Raw genomic sequence first — 19,155 nt, 5'->3', positions numbered from 1 at the left:
ATACCTCTCCTACACCTTCTAGAGCTGAAGCTCCTTCTGAAGCTGCTTGTTCCCACGTTCCCCCATCACTGCCAGGCTGCCAGTATCTGTCTGCACGACAACACAATGGTCAGTTTGGTAATAATGAACAAAAAGTCCCCGTCCCCTGCCCCCCGCTGCTGCCCCACTGTGCCCCATCCTTGTCCCCCCACCCAGGACCAAACAAAGGGGCCGCCATGGGACAAGCATCGAGATACTGCAGCCGACAGACTGTCTGTCATCTGGATCTGCTTTGTTCAGGAAAACCACTTAGTTTACAAATATTTGTATTTAAATGCTTCTCTGCCCACTTAATTCAAGCCTGTGCTTAAAAAAAAAAAAAAAAAAAAAAAAAAAGGAAACCTTCCTTAGAGAAAAGCAAAACACAAAAACACAAAAACACAAAGCCGAGGCTGAGAGAACTGCTTGTTCACTAATGCCACATTTTCCACAATGGAAATAATTGTCTCCCTTCATGTTTGACAGTAATCTGCAGTCCCAAAATAAACAGAGCTCCTCTTAATTTTGCTCCGGGGTGTTTCCCGTCTGTCAAAGCAGAGCGGGAGACAGCAGGCAGCCGTGGCAGAGGTGCAGCACGCTCGGCTTCGTGCTCCTCGCTTTCACTTCAGAGCATCCTGGCAGTGAAGGGTTAAAATATTTTGCTGTCCATCAGTGCAGACACAGGTGCTTGGCCCATCAGTGGGAAGCTGAGACTAGGAAGGGAAGGAGAGAGGCTGGTGAGAAGAGGTGCCGTGGGCTACCTGTACGTTGGTCTCGGTGCCAGAAGGAAAGGAAGGTTACGTGGCAGAGCTTAGGCATGTCCCAGTGTCCCAGAGAATTAATGTCTGGTAATTTGGTAATTAATATCTTTGTGTTTAACAGCTTTGGCGGAGCGTTTTCTCTATTTGGCTTTCTAGCGAGTACACTTTTACACCCAGCTATCCTGTGACAAGGAATCCCACAGCTTAGCTCTAGGCTGGATGAAGAAGTCTCTCTGTTTTGAGCCTGTCACTAGCTGGCTTTGCCCAAGTCCCTTCCATTCTTGGAATAGAAAATTCGGTGAATGACCCAGGCAACCATTATTTGGTAGGCAAATAGGACAATTATTTATTGTCCTGTGTTCCCTCAGGCTTCTCTTTACAGGCAGCTGAGGTTACAGCTCACCTGGTGGGAAGCCAGGGGGCCCTAACTCAGTACATGTGTAGGCCTTCCTGGCCTACACACACTCTAACTTTTGTTTTTCCTCCTTGGCAGTCTTCTCATTCTAAATTAAAAGCCATTTTGAATAGAAACTAGGTGATCGCACTTTCCATGACATGATGAAGTTCAAAAGACACCATCTCTTTCTTGTTTTGGGAAGCAGGTACCTAGACCTGTCTGGTCCAGGGCCTACTACTCCATGTGATGGTGCTTCTCTCTACAAGCTGAACCAGGTCTGAGAAAGATATTTGTCTGTGGTCAAAACTTGGCTTTTACCAGACAAGATGTTGAGGGATACACAGCAGGCAGAAGGAAATAATCATGTTGTCCCAAAGGGATCCTTAACACATGGAGGCTCAGACAAGGAGATCAGGTTTTGGGAATAAAGCCTGGGAGAATGCTGGCAGGGAAGGGCGTGCAGACATCTGTACCATGTGGCTGACAGACCAGAGACAAGCCAGGTCCAGAAAAGAGCAAAAATCTCACTATAAAGTTTAAAATAAAATCTGTGAAGGCCAGGAAAGGATTCCACTCTCCAGCTCTCCGGGGATCTTTTCCAGTGCTCAAGACCCTTCCAGATCTTGAACCTCTCTTTGATATCTGGTGGAAACTAAAACCACTCAACTCAGAAAGCATTAGGAAAAGTAGTCCAAAGTGTTGGCATCTATTTCCCAAATGCATCAGAACTGCATTGACTGGAAAGCAACAGTACACCTCTAAAGAAGGTGAACCCCCTCTAACAGCCAGGTTTGCATGGCAGAGTGTTGCCTGCTGGACACGATCCTCTGGGGAGAGGCAGGAGCAGACGGCAGCTATTGAGGGGCCTGGAGCATCAGCAAGTCAGAGGAGATGGCTAGCTCCACGAAAACTGTGCTCCCTTTACAGAAAGGAGAAATCACCAAAGACAAAAATCATCTTCAGATTAAGCAAGGGCGAGCTGCAGGTAAGTACATCCTGGAGTCTGCTGGAGGGTGCAGATTTATGAATTCAGCTGGGAAGCTGGTAACTTTGTGCCACTTTTATCTGCCTCCTTCCCCATGGTCTTCAGAAGCGCTGGTGTGTGGAGCCCTGAGACCAGGTGTCACCACAGGATGAGGTGCTTGGCGGTGGGGGAAGCCCCCAGGAGCCATGCGGCTTCCCAGGCAGCTAGGCCCAATTCAGAGTCAAATCAGAAAAAGGAGGTGGGCGACAGGCAGCAAATGAATCCGATAAGGTTTCTGGCTCACAGTTTACCCACCCTTAGTGACAGCTGTTAGTTAACACTAGCGATAACCCTGGAGTCGTAATAAATACTGAGGAGACTTCCTGCAGGGGGAACAGGCTGCATGCAGCTAGGACAGGAGCCCTGACAGTGCAGCCACAGGGCTTCAATTACAGCAGATCTGAAAACGTGGGGTTTGTATTTGTCTGTTTGGTTTTAGCATTAAAAAATGTTAACGTTTCATCTGAACTATTTTTAACACTGAAAACGATTCTCTTTTTATGTTCCATATTTATGTCGTTGCCTTACCTCACGGGAGATGCCGTGAGAGCTCTTCACGCTCCCACTCAAAGCTACAGAGGAAAAGCAGGGATAAAACTACAGATCCCATGATGCCTATAAAACATTATGTGGTGCTACGTAACTGCAGACATTGGCTCTTAAATGTGAGGAGTGACTTATACCAAAAATTCCTATCAAAAATTCCTATTGCTTTTTCCCTTTTTTTTTTTTTTTCCTTTTTGAGACAAAATACCTTATTTTTATCTGAACACCCCAAACTTAATTTTTCAGGAATTTTCTTTTCTAAAGGAAATTTGAAAGTGCCTTAGAAATTACAGGCAATATTTTTAAGGACAGCTAGTATCTGTCAGGAAATAAATTAATATAAGGAAGAAATGAAAGCCTACAAACACAGAAGCCCTTCCTCAGACAAGCACACATTTTTTGCACCCCCCAAAAAAAAAAATTACTTTATAAAAGATTTCCCAATTTGAGCAATGTTATATTTTGACAGTTGTAATTATAATGGCCTGCAACCTTTGACTTTCCCTTCATGGAGCCTTTGCTGTTAATGCAGAACTGATTTAGGGACTGGGGTCCCTAACAGCAGCTGACTCTTATTAGGGCTTGCCTCCAGCAGTGGGAGAGTGAGGTGAACGGCCAGGTAGCCCAAGACAAGACGGAGGAAACTCCTTGACCCATGGCTAGAGCATGGAGGAGGAGGATTACTCAGGACAGCTTGACGGACATGGGAATGCAGACATTGTCTAGGCTTTCCAAAGTGCAATGGATGCAGGCACCATGGGCGTTATAACACAGAAATGAAGGTAGTGGCTTGTGTCCCCCAGCTTTGGAGCCTTCTGAGATCAGTTTGGTCCTTGCTGCTGGGTAAGGTCATGGTCACGAGGGCTGTGCCTCACCCACTTCGCTGTTATCACAGCAACACATGGCAGCAGGGAATGACAGAGGAAACAAGCCTCCTGTAGTACGTAATTTACCTTTCTTCCTCCTCTTTTGTTTTGAACCCCACTTCTATGGACTGTGAGCTTCTTTAGGGTAGCGTGGGAGTTCCCATGTTGGGCAGAGGAAGGAAGGTGACTGAGTACGGATGGTAGGTGGCTGCCCTCTTTGCAAGCAGGGTTTGTCCTGAGCTGTTAGCGCTGAGCCCTGCCACTGACCAACACCAGGAGCAGGGGAGCACTCTGGCCTCAGGGTCTGGTTCGTGCCCATCCCTACAGATAACCTGGATGCTGACATTTTCTCACTGGGGCGCAGAAAAAGGAGGTTTCCGTACCCTCCTGGGCTGAAGCATTTCAGACTTTAATGACTCAAGTCTGTGGAACAGAAGCAATAAAGATGTGGGAGAGAAGGAGGGGAAGCAAACTCTCTCTCAAAGGTACCAAAGTGTGTAACACCTCGTAAAGCAGTGGGAACTGGAGCTCGGAAAGTTATTGGAATCAAGACTTTCATCTCCTGTCAATAAAGCGTTATCAGCACCGAGCCCAATTTTCGGCTCTTAATTCCAGATGTGTGCGTTGGAACTTCGTGCCTCTTCTCATGCTGAAACCTGCAGCTAAGTTCAAGCCCCGGGGCAAATGGAAGGCAAACTAGAAAACAGACAAGTTCCTTCCACTTGTGTCCAAATATGGGAGTGTTAGAGTATGCGCAAGATTTAATCCCCATTTTCCTGGGTTCTAGTCAGGAGGAAAGGCTGTGACCTTGCAGTGTTCCCTTATTGAGACTGAAGTACACGGATGAAATAATAGGAAAGGCCATGGCTTCTCTGAGGTCTAAAAAAGAGGAGCCATTCAATATCTGGGATAATCTGAAGCCTTTCACTTGGAAAAAATATTTGGACAAAGGCATTTGGCTACATCTTTTCTCCAAAAGGACCATAGTATGGACAGAAATGAAAGTATACGTGAGTATAATATTGTGCCATGATGCAGAAGAGGTGAAGGCAACAACATACAGTCTTTACTGCCTCTTATTCATCCCCATCACCTGTTAGTGGAAACAAAACCGTGCCACCTAGAAGTGTGTCTTTGCTCTTCCCTGCAAATCTCAGACTTGCTCCTCAGTGCTGAGAAGCCAGATGTCACAAACCTTCACGAGTGAAGAGAAACCTTTATACCAGAAGGTGAACGTGGTCACCACAGGAATACAGGTGAGGACAGACGCAGAGGATGTTCCATTGCTGCTCAGTCAGAGTGCTGCAGTTAATATCTGATCCCCATTGCCTATGAAAGCAGGTGATTCACTGAACTGCCTAACTTTATGCACCCACATTTGGCCATACTGTTCCATGAGAGTGAGCTGAGAGAAGGGCACAGCGGCGAGAAGGGCACCTCACCTGCTTGTGTGCTGCCCTGCTTTAAGGAGAGGGTCTTGAGAGACAACGGAGTAAGCTGGAAGTCACACAATGCTCGCGATCACTGGCAAAAATTAGAATTTGACTCTTGTTTTTTTTTCATTTTTAGAAAATGTCCCCACTGCCTGTGCCTTAGGAGAACTTGGGGCATACTTTGGCTCTCCATCGAGATCTGTGCTTTGAGATCTGTGTTTGAAGTCACAACAAAAGCAGACAAAATCACAGCAGGCAAGGGATAAGAGTTGTACCAGGCAGTTCTGGCAGCCACTATACACAGTAAAATAATTAAATATGGTGGGGTTTGGTGTAGATGAAAGAGCAGTGCTCTTTTTTTAATCTCAAATATATATTTCCCAGGGAACAATCAGAGAACAGGCAGCCCTTTCAGTGGCAGACAGCCACACTTTTTAGAACCAAGAGCACAGGGAGCTGAAGATATTCCCATACAAAATCCATGGTAAATTCTTTGGGAATCAGGGAATACAGAAGAAAAGAGGCGCAGGGAGAAAGGATAAGGAAAAGGACAGAGAAATCCCTTGTGTGTTGCCGTAAGTCTTCATGTTCAAAGCGAAAGCAATAGAAACACTAAACATTTTATAGTGCAGCTTCATTTGTTTAGGCTTCCCTATTGAGCATTAAATTTTATGGCACTTTAAAGAGCTCTTGATAGTTTTGTAAAGCCCTGCATTAAACGCACACATACACACAGACATGAACATGCACATGCACATGCGCGTATGCGCACACCGACCTGTAACAGCCTCAGCATCTTGTAGTGGCCCAGTCCATTCCAATTTTACACCGTGAACGTAATGCAAAGCATCAGAAAACACCTTGCTGGGAGAGAAGTGTTTGATGGTGAAAAGGAGAGAGGGGCAGAAGGAGAGGCTTCAGCAGGAGGCAGACGAGGGTGAGGGATCCCACTCCAGCCCTGCCTCCCGGGCAGTCTAAGGGGGGCAGGTCCCATCAGTGAAGCAGCCAGCCCTGTGCGTGGTGTCCACAGGAGATAACTTCCTTCTCTGCAGATGCCACCATGTGGGATGCAGCCTGTAGTCAGTTCTCCCTACCAGAACAAATGTCTGTGCTGGTTTGCAGGGAGTTGGGCGGAAGGTGCAGTGGCACAAGGTAAGGGGCACGTGTAGGGCACCAAGCCAGGAGCATGCTGCGTTGACAGGCTATCAGATGGATGAGCACATTGTCTGGGCACTGAGGAGGCTCCTGGGAGCCGGCCTGGCTTCCCCTGCACGCAGATGTAATTGGATTTGGTGGAAGGTACTGGCACCTTTCCAAAGGCTTCCTTTCATGTGCCCTGCACCACACACACCCCCATGCCTTCTGCCAAAGCTGAGATGGACATTTCATGTGATGGGACAGAATAATGTGGTAGGCCGTAGGCAGGTCTGAAACACCAAAAGCTTCAAGGAAGTGCTGGAGGCACTGAAGGACTGTGCTTCCTTGGAAACTCCTAATCCCCTTCAGATGAGAATCTTTAACCCCTGTGACCCTGGAGTCATGAATCACCCACTAAAGGCCTGACCCTCAGCGTGTTTCACTGTTGGTTTAGCCATGGAAGAAGGGCTTTCTCTATGGTTTTCACTCAGGCACACTCTGTCTGCTGAGGACTTCAGAGAAAGACCATTTATCAACATTTTTTTCTACCCCAACCTCTCTCTGTGACACCCCAAGCTACTCACAGTAACATGAAGGTGAACGTCAAGCTGTGGATATGGACAATACCATGCTGCCAGACATGGGGTGTTCCTCAAACTCCTGTAGTTCCCCCAGAAAGCTCTGGCAGACAGGAAGCTGTTGGTGTAAGCAAGCAGAGCTGCTCTTCTCACACTTGCCGGGCTGCAGCACTGTGTGTGTTGCTAATGGCACAAGACAGGGGCATCTCCATCAGCATCTCAACAAAGACTGAGTGCCAGGAGCAAGATCTGAGGGCATACAAGAGAGCAGTTTTGAACTATTTGAAAAAATAGCACTGAACCACCAACCCGACGCCAAGTCTTCCTTTGAGGGGGCATAGGGAGCATTTTGACACCACTGATGTTGCAGGCACAGCCCTTCTTGAGTCTCTCAGCCTGGCATCTCTCTTCTTGAACATCCCGGAGTGCTGGCAGTAGCAGAATTCTGCTTCCATCCACTTTATTTCAAAGTCTATCTAAAACTCTTCTTTAGTCCATGCCACCTGTAAATGAGCAGCTGAGAAATGCAGCTCTATGCGAAACGGTCTGCAAAAGACAATTTTCAGACTTGTCTTACAGAGCTGAAAATAACTGAGAGAAAATAAATATATTATCCCATCAGGACCTGGATTTTGCTTGCTTTTTTCTTTCCTTCTTTCTTTTTGGGTTATTTTAAAAGCAACTCTTTATTAAAATGAGCATCCAAAGGGTATTATTGTAGAGATTCCTGTTACATCCTGAGGGGCTTTGATCTTGCAGACGCAAGAAGTACAATGAAAGAAGACTTCATACAATTATACCTAGCCAAGGTTTGCAAGCTAAAAAAAGAAAAGGCATGCTGCTCTTACCAGAACTAGCTTTTCTTTCATTGACGGTGATGTTGTGAAAACACTAAATGCCTTTGGGACCTAGTTGGGTTTTCTGTCTTATCGACTGCTGTATATGTTTTCAGAAGGGGAAAGAGCATGGAGACGTGCTTGTTGTGAAAGAAAGGTGGTTTTCCTGGCTCTAGCTGCAGGTTAAGGTTCCCTCTGAGTTCCAGCTTAGGAACTGTCGCTTCAGAAGATTTAACTTTGTCTCTTGCAGTGGTTACGCTGTGATCCAAGGACCATTATGTAGGTGTACTGCTGTTTTCAAAGCCACACTGACAGAGAAGGATCAACAGCAGAAACGGCAGAACCTTATCCACCAGCTGCGCAAGACCACGGAGGACGCCAGTCACCTGCCTACCCAGCCGACAGCCTGCCCAGTAAAAGTGCTTAATACCTACATTCTTCCAGTGAGCCAGTTACCTTCGGTTTTAATTATGTAGATTAAACACCTGTGTACCTTAATTTGTCACACAAAAGTTGTGTTTTGAGCATCCTGAGAGGCACAGGTGTCACACAGGTTCTTCTCTTATGCTGCTGTCACACTGTGTGGGAACATGTCTCACCAACTTTCCCTATTAAAGAAGGAAAGGTGCTCGAATTGGCACTGGTGGGCTGGCTGGCCCCCAGCCCTGGGGCAGGGCAGACTTTGAAAGCAGGACTAACAAAGCCAGGACCAAGACTTGCAGTATGAGAGGAGGAACTAAGGAGGAGGTAAGCCAGGCTAAGGCCCCAGCCCTGGGGCCTAGCCCTGGTGTAAGATGCAATGTGTCTGTAGCCACAGACGTGAATCAGTGCAGCCTTGCCACGCACATCTCTGTGCTGCAGCACGAAGGGAAAGCACAATATCCTGGGTTGGTACCGGCCCCCACGACGAGTCGGCAGCAACGCCAAGAGCAGAGCCACGACTCAGGAATCCCACTCTGCCACTCTCCTCCCAGACTGCTCCTTTATTGTCTTTGGGAATCCACCAGCAGGCAGGCAACAAATTATGCAGATAGGGAAGCTTTCAAAAACATGCTTCCAATTATTTTTGTGCCTGGTCAAAAGCCCCACACATTTACTTGTGGTAAAAAATGGCTCATCTTTTTCTTGGGGCCCTCTCCCTTCCTCCTTCCTCTGTTTCTATTTCTTAGTCTTTCTGTCTCTCCTGAAAAAGAGGACTGGCCGTTTAAGCATCATTAAAGCCAACTACTTTTCACAAAATATGTTTGCAGGCATAACCCCATTGCACTGGGGACAAATACATCCTGGTCCCAGAGCTGTCATCGCAACCATATGCTTTGTACTGTGTCTCTGAATGGATTCGTCCCAAGGTGAATACGGTAATGCTTTAAAGTAGTGTATTTGTTAAGTATTCTGTCAGGAGCATAAATCAGAATGGCGCAGCGTCATTTCTACCGGACAGGCAGGATCCGAGTAGGATCCTAGAGCCGCACGAGCAGCAGTCATGGGAACCAAACCTCACACCACATCCTCGATGGTGAGGAGGAGCTCAGGGCTGGCTCCTGGGAAGATGTTCCCAAACCAGCACTCAGGAACCCCATCACAGCCATGAATCCAAACAGCAACAGGGGCTGCAATCCCACCAGTGAAGGCAGAAACGAACAAAGGCCCAGGAATCACTACTATAATGTGTTTTCTAGGCGGGTCATTCAAGGCAGCCTTGCACAAATTTAGTCACCCCTCGAAGGACAGCATCTGCTTTCTGTGTGGTTGTGCTGCTTCTGGGAACTGTGACAGCACAAGCACCCAAATATTTCATGCCTGGCAAAGCCAGCCTGTGCCTACACTTCCCCACATCATTTAAAGTTTGGGATGTGGCAGCTGGGCATGCACCAGAAAGAAGCAGCCACAGAGCCCGAGTGCTCCCCAAGTTTGGGAGTGCTCAGATCCCTGCATTTGCTTCAGTTTCCTCTCTGGCTTGGGCTGGGAATGTTTGTGCCAGCAACCTAGAGAAGAAAATGAAGTCCATTGCATACAGATGCTTGGCCAGCTCTCAGTAATGAAACACGTCTTTATCGTCCACAATTTTTGATTTAAGGAAAGGGGCAAAACTGCCCACAGTTTGCAGAGAAAATAAAATATATAAAAAAAGAAGCAAGCCCCAATGCTTAGGTTGTGAAATGCAGCTTCCTCGGGACAATAAAGACGTGTTTCATTATGGAAAGTGGCCGACCATCTGTGCACATTTGACTCGTATCCCTCAGATCTGGGAAGTAACAAGGCCAGTTTTACACTCACTTCGCTGACTGTAACTGCGCTGACGTGTCTGACTTTGTAAACACTGCCAGGGTTTTTGGAGTGAGGAACACATGCCTCCCGCTCCTCCGGGCACGCTCCTTCCGCAGGGTGTGCGGAGCCATCCCGCTCCCCTCCCGTGCGGCAGAGACCTGGAGCACGCCACGGGTCTGCTCTGCATAACCTCAGAAGGCCGTGTCCTGTGCGACAGGCAGCTGGTGGGATCCTGCACTCGTCCTGTGCATGCTGCTCCTCTCTCTGCTCTGCTCAGACAGATTTTCAAGCAAGAGAGAGGTGCTGGACCGATGCACCAGGAGATGGGAGCTTCCCATCAGTAGGTAGCACATGGTACTGAAGGTGACCCATACCATCCCTGGTCCTCAGCGCTGCCCCTCCGCTGCCTGAAGATGCTCAGACGTTTGGTCCTTGCCTGCCCTGCTGAAGGAGCAGCCCTCGTGCTGAAAAACAGAGAGCAAGGGACATCCGACACAGGCAGAGATGGGAAGGAAGGGCTGCAGCCTTGCGCTGCATGCTCAGAGCTGCTGCCTCTGGCAGCCAGCCCCTGAGTGACAGTCACCAGGAGGCTTATTGCCAGGAGATGGGCCACGCCATGGAATGTGGCTGCTGGGGGACACGCTGTCAGAAGGGTGTCTTGTGTAAAATGCGGGATGGAGCTGAAAGTGAGACGCTCTGAGGCTGGCTTGATCTCAGATGTCAGGTTCTTCAAGACATAGAAGGTTTCACCTCTCATAACTCTCCTGTTCAAGGCCAAACCTTTACATAGATCTTTGGCTTTTATGTTTTAAACATATCCATTTACATTTGCTGTGCAGTCTATCTGTCCATCTCTCTCTGACACTTCCCATGGATATCCAAGCACCAAGACTGCCGCTGGTTAGGAAAAAGACCTCCAATTTCAGGATAGAGAGAGCTCTGGGAAGAGGCGATACCTACCAACATGATTGAAGATGTACCAAAATCTACTCAGGCTGATCCAAAATCCATCAAAGACAGCATAAAGTCTCCAGCTGTGACCACCAGCCCTTGGATCACATCCTAAATGAAGCCATGTGAACTATCTGCGGACAGAAGAAACACAGCCCTGAGTGCACGATATGGCAAAGATGTGATGTTTCCCAAACAGCAGGAAAACTGATTTTTATTTAAAAAAAAAAGAAAAAAGAAAAGGAAGAGAAAAAAAAATCAGAGGAGCAGAGAGCAGAGCAGGCTTCCCCCGTGCCTGTTAAGCACAGCTCAGGAAGGGTAATACAGTACCAGGAGCCCTCATTTCTAAACATGACACAAGGAGATGGAATTGGTGTTTACACAGTCATTTTAGGGAAGGAAGAGAGTTTAATTTCAACAGCACCCCACCTACACGTGTGCCTGGATATCATTATTGGCAGGTGCATGTAATCACAAAAACACCAATCAAATAATAAAAACATTAAGTTTCAGCTCAAGATCAAAGGAACGAACTAAAACCTCTACCCTGGCTCAGCCCGACGTGTCAGCCACATGCCTCAATACCTACGGCTTCAAGATCACTCATTCCTCCAAGGCACATGTGTTCAGGTTGCTGAGAAAGCTGAGGAGCTTCTCCTCCTGGGCCCCCACCTGTGAAATCAGCCAGCAGCAGCGTTCCTGGGAGTAATGCAATGAAACTGAGCTAAGGGAAATTTCAGGATGGGGAGATCTCGTAAAGCGCCGTAGGCAACAGCCCAAGCTCAGGTAACGGATACCGGTGAGCAGACATCCAGCCGTGCCTGCTGAGGGTTTGCGTTACCTCTTTGGGGACAGAGGTGGCTGCACAGGCTGGCCGGGGCCAGGGCCAGGTGACAACGCAGCATTATTAAAAGCAGGAGAGGCAGTAGCACAGGACTGGCCAAAAAATAGAAGTCCTTCCTAGGCAGGGGTCATATGCCAGTGTTTAGGTCATTTTAAGTCTAGATTAGATAAGGAGTCGAAGAAGACATGGCCTGGATCAATCCTGCACCAAGTCCCCAGAGGAATGCTTGAGACAGGATTTAATAGCTTTCTCCCCAATTCTAATTTCCATTAAATCAAAGGCTTCGTGCCTGCCAAAACCAGAAGGCAGGGTTTTTTTGAAATGCTTAGTTAAACACTCCCCTCACTTGCACTGCGAGAAGCATGGATTTAATTCCCTGGCTATCACCGGTGCTCACCCAGGGCCTTTGGTGCTGAGGCAGAGTCCTGCCCGACATCCCCTCCCTGGCCCCTGCTCAGGCTCTCGGGGACACGTGCTCATGTCCGTGGGATGCACAAAGCAGCTGCCCCTCACTCTGGGAAGGTCGGCTCCTGTCTCCCGTGGGCTGCGGTGCAATGTGACTTTCTTGGGGTTTGTTCTTTCTAAATTAACTAGCTTCTCGCCACTGCACGGTGTTTTCCAGTCACTAAGTTGCAGCTGCTTGGCATAGTGTGTCCAGACAAGCGAGTTAAACAAGAAAGAGAGCAAGAGATTTGTGCGCTCAGAGTCCAGGTCAACAGTGGTTTATTAAGTCCCATTAACCATATGGTCACGATTATAATAAAAGTCTGAGTTATGGCCAGTGACATGTGTAACCCCCCCTGAAAATCCGATATATATTTATATATGATGGGTGTAGATTCAATGCGAGCACAGAACTACATCACAGTGTTTTTTAACCCTTTCTGATCCCCAGGGAAAAGGCAGAAAGACACAACCACAACCCAGCTATGTCTGATAACTCTGCAGCTCGGCGAAGCCTCCCTGAAGATACAGCCTCTCCTGCTGCTGCTGCCCCTTCCCTCAAGGGCTCACTGCGACTGCACTGCTTGGGAGGCTGCTCCTCCACCGCCAGACTGCGGTCACTGGGATTCTTCTCCACCTACATGATGAAGTCCCCGTGTGGCTCCAGAGGGTTGCCCCAAGCCGCATGGCTGTAATTCAGAGCAGAGTTTGGCCCTGCCTATTTCTGAGTAGTCTTGCATGGGCTGGCTGTGAACTGAAACACCTGCAGGCTGACCCCGCGGGTGAGAATACGCTCTTGACGCTGTGAAGACATCACATCGCTTTGGTACCCACCACGGGAAGCGCTCGCAGTGCTCTGCTGGCATGTGGCCGTTTGACACATGAGATGCAGAGGTTCTCCAGCTATTTCACGGGTCAAAGAGCCGAGGTAAAACGAGCTATGGGCAAACATGGGTGACGAAGAAGGAAGTAGGAAGAAGCAGCGAACTTACTGAGGTATTTTCCTGGCCAGGCCAGAGTAGACAACAAACAGGGCCAGCCCACAGCCCCATCTCCCACCCCACTGCCACGGCCTCCACATAGGGAGCAGCAGCACCAGAGTGGGGGCTCTGCCGTGGCTGCTCACCTCCAGCCCATGACCCTGTGAGATAGCTTCAAGGCATTCTCACCCTGCCCTGTCCTGCCGAGTGGCTACTGTGCTGGAGAAGTTGTCCTCTCTTCATGCTCCCCCCTTAGCCTGTGTGCCAGTGTCTCCTCCTCCCACCTCAACACGCACCCCAGGCAGATATCCAGGCCTCTGCTGGGGACCTCCCCGAGTTCCTTCTGCCCAGCAGACGGTCTGTTGGTCATCAAGGGAAGGCTTTTTCTCTTGACCATAAGCAACGACATTATAAAAGACCACATCTGGGCCTGTTCTCTGCTCAGACCCCTCATCACCCCACAAAGCAAACACCACAGCCTAGATGTGCCTCAGCCACGTCCCCATCCAGCCTTTCTTCGGACGCTCCGCACGTCCAGCCTCAACCCAAAGTCAGCCTAGTGACTTACCCCTTCACCCCCTTCTCAAACACCCCACCCGCTCACCCCTTCAGCTGCTTCCTAAATCTCCATCCCGAGGAGTAATTTGCCTCGGGGACACCAGCTCTGCTGTGGAAAAGGCCTCTGTCAGGAGCTCACCTCGCCTTTCCATCACCGGCAGCCTCAGAGCTTCAGACAGCAAAGCCCAGGACATAAATACAAATTTGGCCGAGACAGCATTGGAAAGTGCCGGACGTGCAAAGAAATGACCTAAAAGGTAAAAGTCAAAGATAAATAAGAACAGTCCGTGTAAACTGTGTGCTCATCTTAACAATAAACAGAGCGGCTGCCGCGGGGAAACTTGAAAGGGCTGCACTCGGCCAAGATGAATGGTTTGCTGAGCCTGCTCCGGGCTCCGTCCGAGGGGCTCGGCATGAGTAATTGGGTGCGAGAAGCGCTTGCTCACCAGGGCCGGAGCAGGCCTGCGCCGAGGAGGGGGAGCACGTAATGACCGCGCGGGTTATTTATGGCTTCGTTTGCTCATTAGCTTGGCATCACCTTCAGTCTCCAGCCGCAGCACGTGACGGCTTTGAACTGGCGCCCCGGGTGTGGCGGGCGCTGTGACACGCGGTTTTGATGTGTGCCCCGCAGCTCCCGTAGGATTTCCGCTCAGCCCCGCCGTCCAGCTGGGGATAAATCACCCTCCCCTCCCCGCAGCAGCTCCGGGGCTTATTGGCATTATCTATCATTGTAGAGTCCTCGTCCGGACGTGCGTGAGCTTACCATCTCTCAACAGTGAGGGCAGGGTTTCAGCGTGCCGGGAGAGCTGAAGCACGGCGAGCCGAAGCCTTGTGGGCTTCCCCAGGCCGGCCATCCATCACCGGCAGCGTGTGAGACTGGAGACGGGCTGTGAGACGCAGCGCTGGAAGGGCTGGCTCCATGGGGAGACGGAGCAGTGCCGGCGGCCGGCTGGGCTCGTGCACCTCCGATCTCCTCGGTGAGGGGAAATCTCCCTCAGGGGAGCTCCCTGGCCTAGGCAGCTCCAAAAGAGGTTGTCTGTGCATGGTAAGCAGCAGGCTGTGCTTACTGCTGTGCTATGGAAAATGTCACTAGGTACCCACTGACAATTAGGGTGAACATCGGGGGAAAGAGAGGCAAATACGGCAGTGCTGTCCAAGCAGGGGCAAAAGCCTGCAGCAGCTCCCCACCGCTTCTTTATGGGATTGCTCCGTGCAGGTGACCTAGCCACCACTGCAGGCCTAGCCAGAGAACAACCACACGGATCCATATGCTGCAGGATGGTCATACACCTCTTCCTTCCCCTCCTGAGAACACCATACACACCTAATAGCGTCTGCATCTTCTCAGACCAGGAATAAGGGCTGTGACACAGCCTGTGTCCATCCAGTTCTTCTGACAACAGGAGCCTGCAGAGAAATTATGAGTTCAGGGACACCAACATCAGTCCAAACAGCTGCAGAAATGCCAGTCCATGGCCTGCAAAACTAATCTATAGCAGAGAACTTTGTCTAAGTAGGCTTTGTCCATGTCCATGCTAATGGCTTCCCAGAGCATACTGATCTGTGTGAGCATTGGGAAAGGAGCTACTGGTAGAAACGGTCACATCATCAGACTTGTGGATAGGTAGATCAAGTTCCTGATCTCACATATCCTATTGATAAGTATAAAATAATGGAATGAGAACTCAGTGGTAAATGAAACCCTTCTCTTCCTCCCCTCAGAAAAACCAGCTAGTTAGCACAAACCAATGCAAACAAGCAAACCTTTCAGTATGCACTAAAAGGCTTTCAGTTCAGCTGGGAGGAGCCTCGAGATACCTCTACTGAGAAATTGCTAAGACATGGAAACCTGGAGACCAGAGGCAAGAACCCTTTAGAAGCTGCTAGGTATTGGGAGAGACCTCATGTCTTTAGCACAGGAGATCTAACACATCAATGTAGAACATCAGTAATAGATTGATTTGCCAGTGGTGATGAGGCAGTCCTGGATGGTGGATGTGAGGGGCATTAGAAGAAAATAAGTTATTTTTAAAGCTGCAGACCCATTTGCAAATATCAGGTCAATTTTCTGTGGGTGCCCACCCAGGAGGCATCACCCCAGCTTCTCTGGAGACAGGCAGAACCGCAGTGCTCCCAGGCATTGTTCTGAGCATCCACCCCAGCAGAATTGCCCAGCAAATGCCTCTGTAGTCTCAATGGCAGTTTGCAAGCTCCAGATAATGCTGAAGCTTAACCATCTCCCCTAATCTCTCCCTGACTCCCTTTCCACCTCCCCATCCCAGCTCCGTGCAACACAAGCAGCAGATCTCCCTTCTCAGGGCTGTTTTCCCCCCTTTTTTTTTTTTTCTTCCTGTGATGCTCTGTTCTGGCATATGCCCCACACATGTCCACAGAGTTGGGCTCCTGGGGCTCCTGGGGCTGCAGGCAGGGGGTCGGCTGCATGGCATGGGTGCCATTATTAACCCTTATTAACACACCTCCTCCCCAGGCCCCGAAACTGGATGTCTCCAAAATGCTCAGGGGGCAGAGGGGCTCTCTGTGGCTTCTCCTGCACTGGCTGGCACGACCATAGGGAAGGGCAAAGCCAGGTTTTGCAAAGGCTGCTCCTTTCCCTTCTCGCTAGCCATCAACACACACAGCATGTCCATGCCGGAGCTGGGCAGGCAGAGCGCAGATGCGGTGCCCAGGCACCCTGGGCCAGGAGGGGGTGAGGAGCCCCTCGAAGCCCGGAGGAGCAGAGCCCTCCGGCTGAAAACCCAAGTGCACCTCTGCGATGCTGAATGACAGACACTTTAAAGGCATGTATTTCAGCTCCTTGGAGCCAGATGCCTCCTCCCTCCTCCACCGGGCAGAGATCCGGCTCAGCATGGAGTATTCTCTCCCATTTCCTAGGGATGTCAGTCAAAGCCAGGCTCTTGGAAGTTCAAGCGTGGCCAAAAGGAAGCAGATTTCAAAACACACCCCTCCCTCCGTTCCCCCCTTCCTAGGCCTTTTGTTTCCAGTTCCCCCTCCTCCCATCAAAGAAAGAAACAAGAAAAGATTCTGGAGTCACCAAGCCATGATCTATCATTCTTTCAGGGGAGTTTCTTCTAATATTAATCAACACAAGCCCCTCTCTCCCTGCCTCCTCTGCCCCAAGGGAGCAGCGGGCTTGGAAAGCTCAAGCGGGTTTCTGATGGGTCTTGCGGCAAAATTCCTCAGTTCTCAGTTGGAGCGAGATGGTGTTGGGGCAGTTGCCAGGCTTTCTGAGATTTTTGGAAGATAAATGAGATTCACTGCCTATTGCCTAGTGCCGTGAATACATAGGACACCCAGAAACTCTGCTGTTTTCTGTAAAGTGACTGGCTTCTCTGTCCCATGAATGAAGGCCAGGATCCCCACATCCCTGCCATTGTCCCCAGCGAAGAAGGTGAGGCTCCGGCCAGCAGCTGGTGACACTTTCTGTGTTCTGCTTCTCGGCCCTGGACAAGATTGCAGAAGTGTAAAGATTATCCTAAATACATCAGCTGCTGACAGACCTCCAGGGGTGGTCTCCCAGTAACAGAGGGTGAGAGTAGAGTTTCTCAAGCCACTTTTTCCCTTTCAGTTCCCTCCCCTCAGTCTCTCAGGGAGGGCCAGCAGAGCAGGACAGGAGCAAGCTGCTCCCTGCCTGTGCCTGGTGGTGACAGCTTTGGACAAGAGGCAAGTCGGGGCTGTTTGGAGAGCGCAGAGGGACTGAAGCGAGGTGTAGAAGTTGCCTCATCCTGCTGTATGAATGCCCCTGGTGCTAATCCCTGCAGATGAACCAAAGAATGTCCCCTCTGGTTGCCAAGTGGGACACTCCCGTCTCTGCAGTTTCTTGGAGACATTGGTTGGCCTCCCCTCTGGCCAGGGTTCAGGTCCCAAATGGCAAGATCTCCCAGCTCCTCCTCACCAAGAGGTAAAGCAGGTGGCCAGCCAGTGTTCAATCTCCTGGGGAAGAAAGAACACTTTCGGGTTTCCGGATAATCTTAGAAGGGTCTCTTCTCCCCTCTGTGTCTGGCTCCCATGCCATGCTCTTCACTGGGGATGGATTCATTTTTGCTGTGCCTGTCAATGCTGATTTGACTGTTTTGCAGAACGTCCCTTGCAAAACCTCACACTCGTGCTGTTAAAATAATTTGTCTGCTAGTTTTACTTCAGGCCATTAAAACCATGATGAAGGTGCTTCAGTCTTCCAGGAATCATCACATGCTCTCCTGACTTCAGGGGCCTTGCCATGCTCTCTCCCAACTACACTTTGATTTCTCCAGCATTTGGCTCTGGTCTATCCTTTCTTTTGTTGTTTTGTTAGTTTAAGCATCAACAGCCATGAAGGCACTAAGCAATTGTCTTACTAATCCTCCTGATAGCCTTAAAAGCACAGCAGACAAGAGGGAGAATGAAAGGAAACCTTCCAAAACCCCACATGAGAACCTGGGTGCTGAAGCATAAGTGGACTGCACCACCCCTGAGAGATCTCCTGTGGGAGTCAAAAACTAGCCACAACAGGGCTGGTGTCCAGAGAATTTGCTGAAAAAATAATACAGCTTTCTGACTAGTTCTGCTGAGAGCAGCTATTCAGTCTGATGGATAAAAATGGTGACCTGACCCTCCTCCAATGCCAAGAGTAGGGCCTGCCTTTAAACCATACCCATGTTAGTGCTCCAGCTGGGGTGCAGAAGTCATCTTCGTAGGCCTCGTAACAAGCCCTTCAATACACGCTATCAACGATAAAGAATCCTGATCGCCAGAACACTCTTGGCATATTTTATTCAATATTTTCCTCACTCTACAAGGAGGTGATTTCACATTCCTTCATTTCTCATTTTCACTGTCGAGGCTTTGCCCTGAGCCACCAACACAAAGTGAAGTTGCGTTGGCACACGTGAGGAGAGCTCGCTGCAGCTTTGCCAGAGGAAACCTCACCTCCGTGCTAAATACAAATATTTTAATATACATACATAGTGAATATATCAGTGTTTATAGTTTGCCTTGTGGTCTCTTTCATGGCTCAGAGTGCATCACTGATACAGAATTAAAAACACAGCCCGTGGCTCGAAGATGTTACAGTCTGGCTGAGATAGACCCAAATGCCTTTGGGCATTTTAAGTTAAGGTCCAACCCTAAGCTAAATTTCCATGAAGCCTCATCTGTTGAGGCTCATCTGAGAAGATTTTTGATTGGATGTTTGAAAGACTTTTCAATAACTTCGGGGAAAAGTGTTGAAAATGTATTGATTTTGGTGAAAATTCCCACAGAAAAAAAAATTGATATTGAATTTTTCTCCAGTTTTAGAAATCATGCTGGAATTTCAGAAGTACTATCTTGATTTGTTTGCTTTATTTTATTTCATTTTACTGTATCATGTGTATATTCTTGTTTCCATTATTTCATTGCACATCACTATTGGCAAGGAAGGCACATGGTAGTTAAGGACTCAAAACTAGCATTAAGAAAAAAATAAATAAGCAAATATAACATAAAAAGGAAGGAATTCAAAATGGTATTTTGAAA

At 49.0% G+C, this 19,155-nt stretch overlaps 1 protein-coding gene across 5 annotated transcripts in view; it reads right to left on the bottom strand.

The window, feature by feature from the left end:
- The window catches only part of LOC310900106 (uncharacterized protein), a 35,221-nt gene that overhangs the window by 3,408 nt on the left and 12,658 nt on the right, over nucleotides 1-19,155 (bottom strand). For 3 of the 5 annotated variants that reach the window (XR_014584838.1, XR_014584839.1, XR_014584840.1), the window contains 3 exons: nucleotides 14,966-15,048; nucleotides 13,781-13,891; nucleotides 10,825-10,949 (listed from right to left, as the gene is read on the bottom strand). Coding sequence is in view for 1 of the 5 variants with exons in the window: in XM_083837512.1 (XP_083693638.1) it covers nucleotides 10,927-10,949; nucleotides 13,781-13,891; nucleotides 14,966-15,048 (217 nt within the window). In the remaining 4 variants the exon portion in view is untranslated. Of the gene's footprint in view, nucleotides 1-7,518; nucleotides 10,950-13,780; nucleotides 13,892-14,965; nucleotides 15,049-19,155 lie in introns of those variants that run through there. The other 2 variants (XM_083837512.1, XR_014584841.1) reach the window with 2 other exon arrangements.

The sequence above is a fragment of the Anser anser genome (assembly GCF_964211835.1).
Source record: "Anser anser genome assembly, chromosome: 5".
NCBI classification, from domain to species: Eukaryota; Metazoa; Chordata; class Aves; order Anseriformes; family Anatidae; genus Anser; species Anser anser.
The sequence above is the reverse complement of the archived record's forward strand: the minus strand, read 5'-3'. Positions and strand labels throughout refer to the sequence as shown.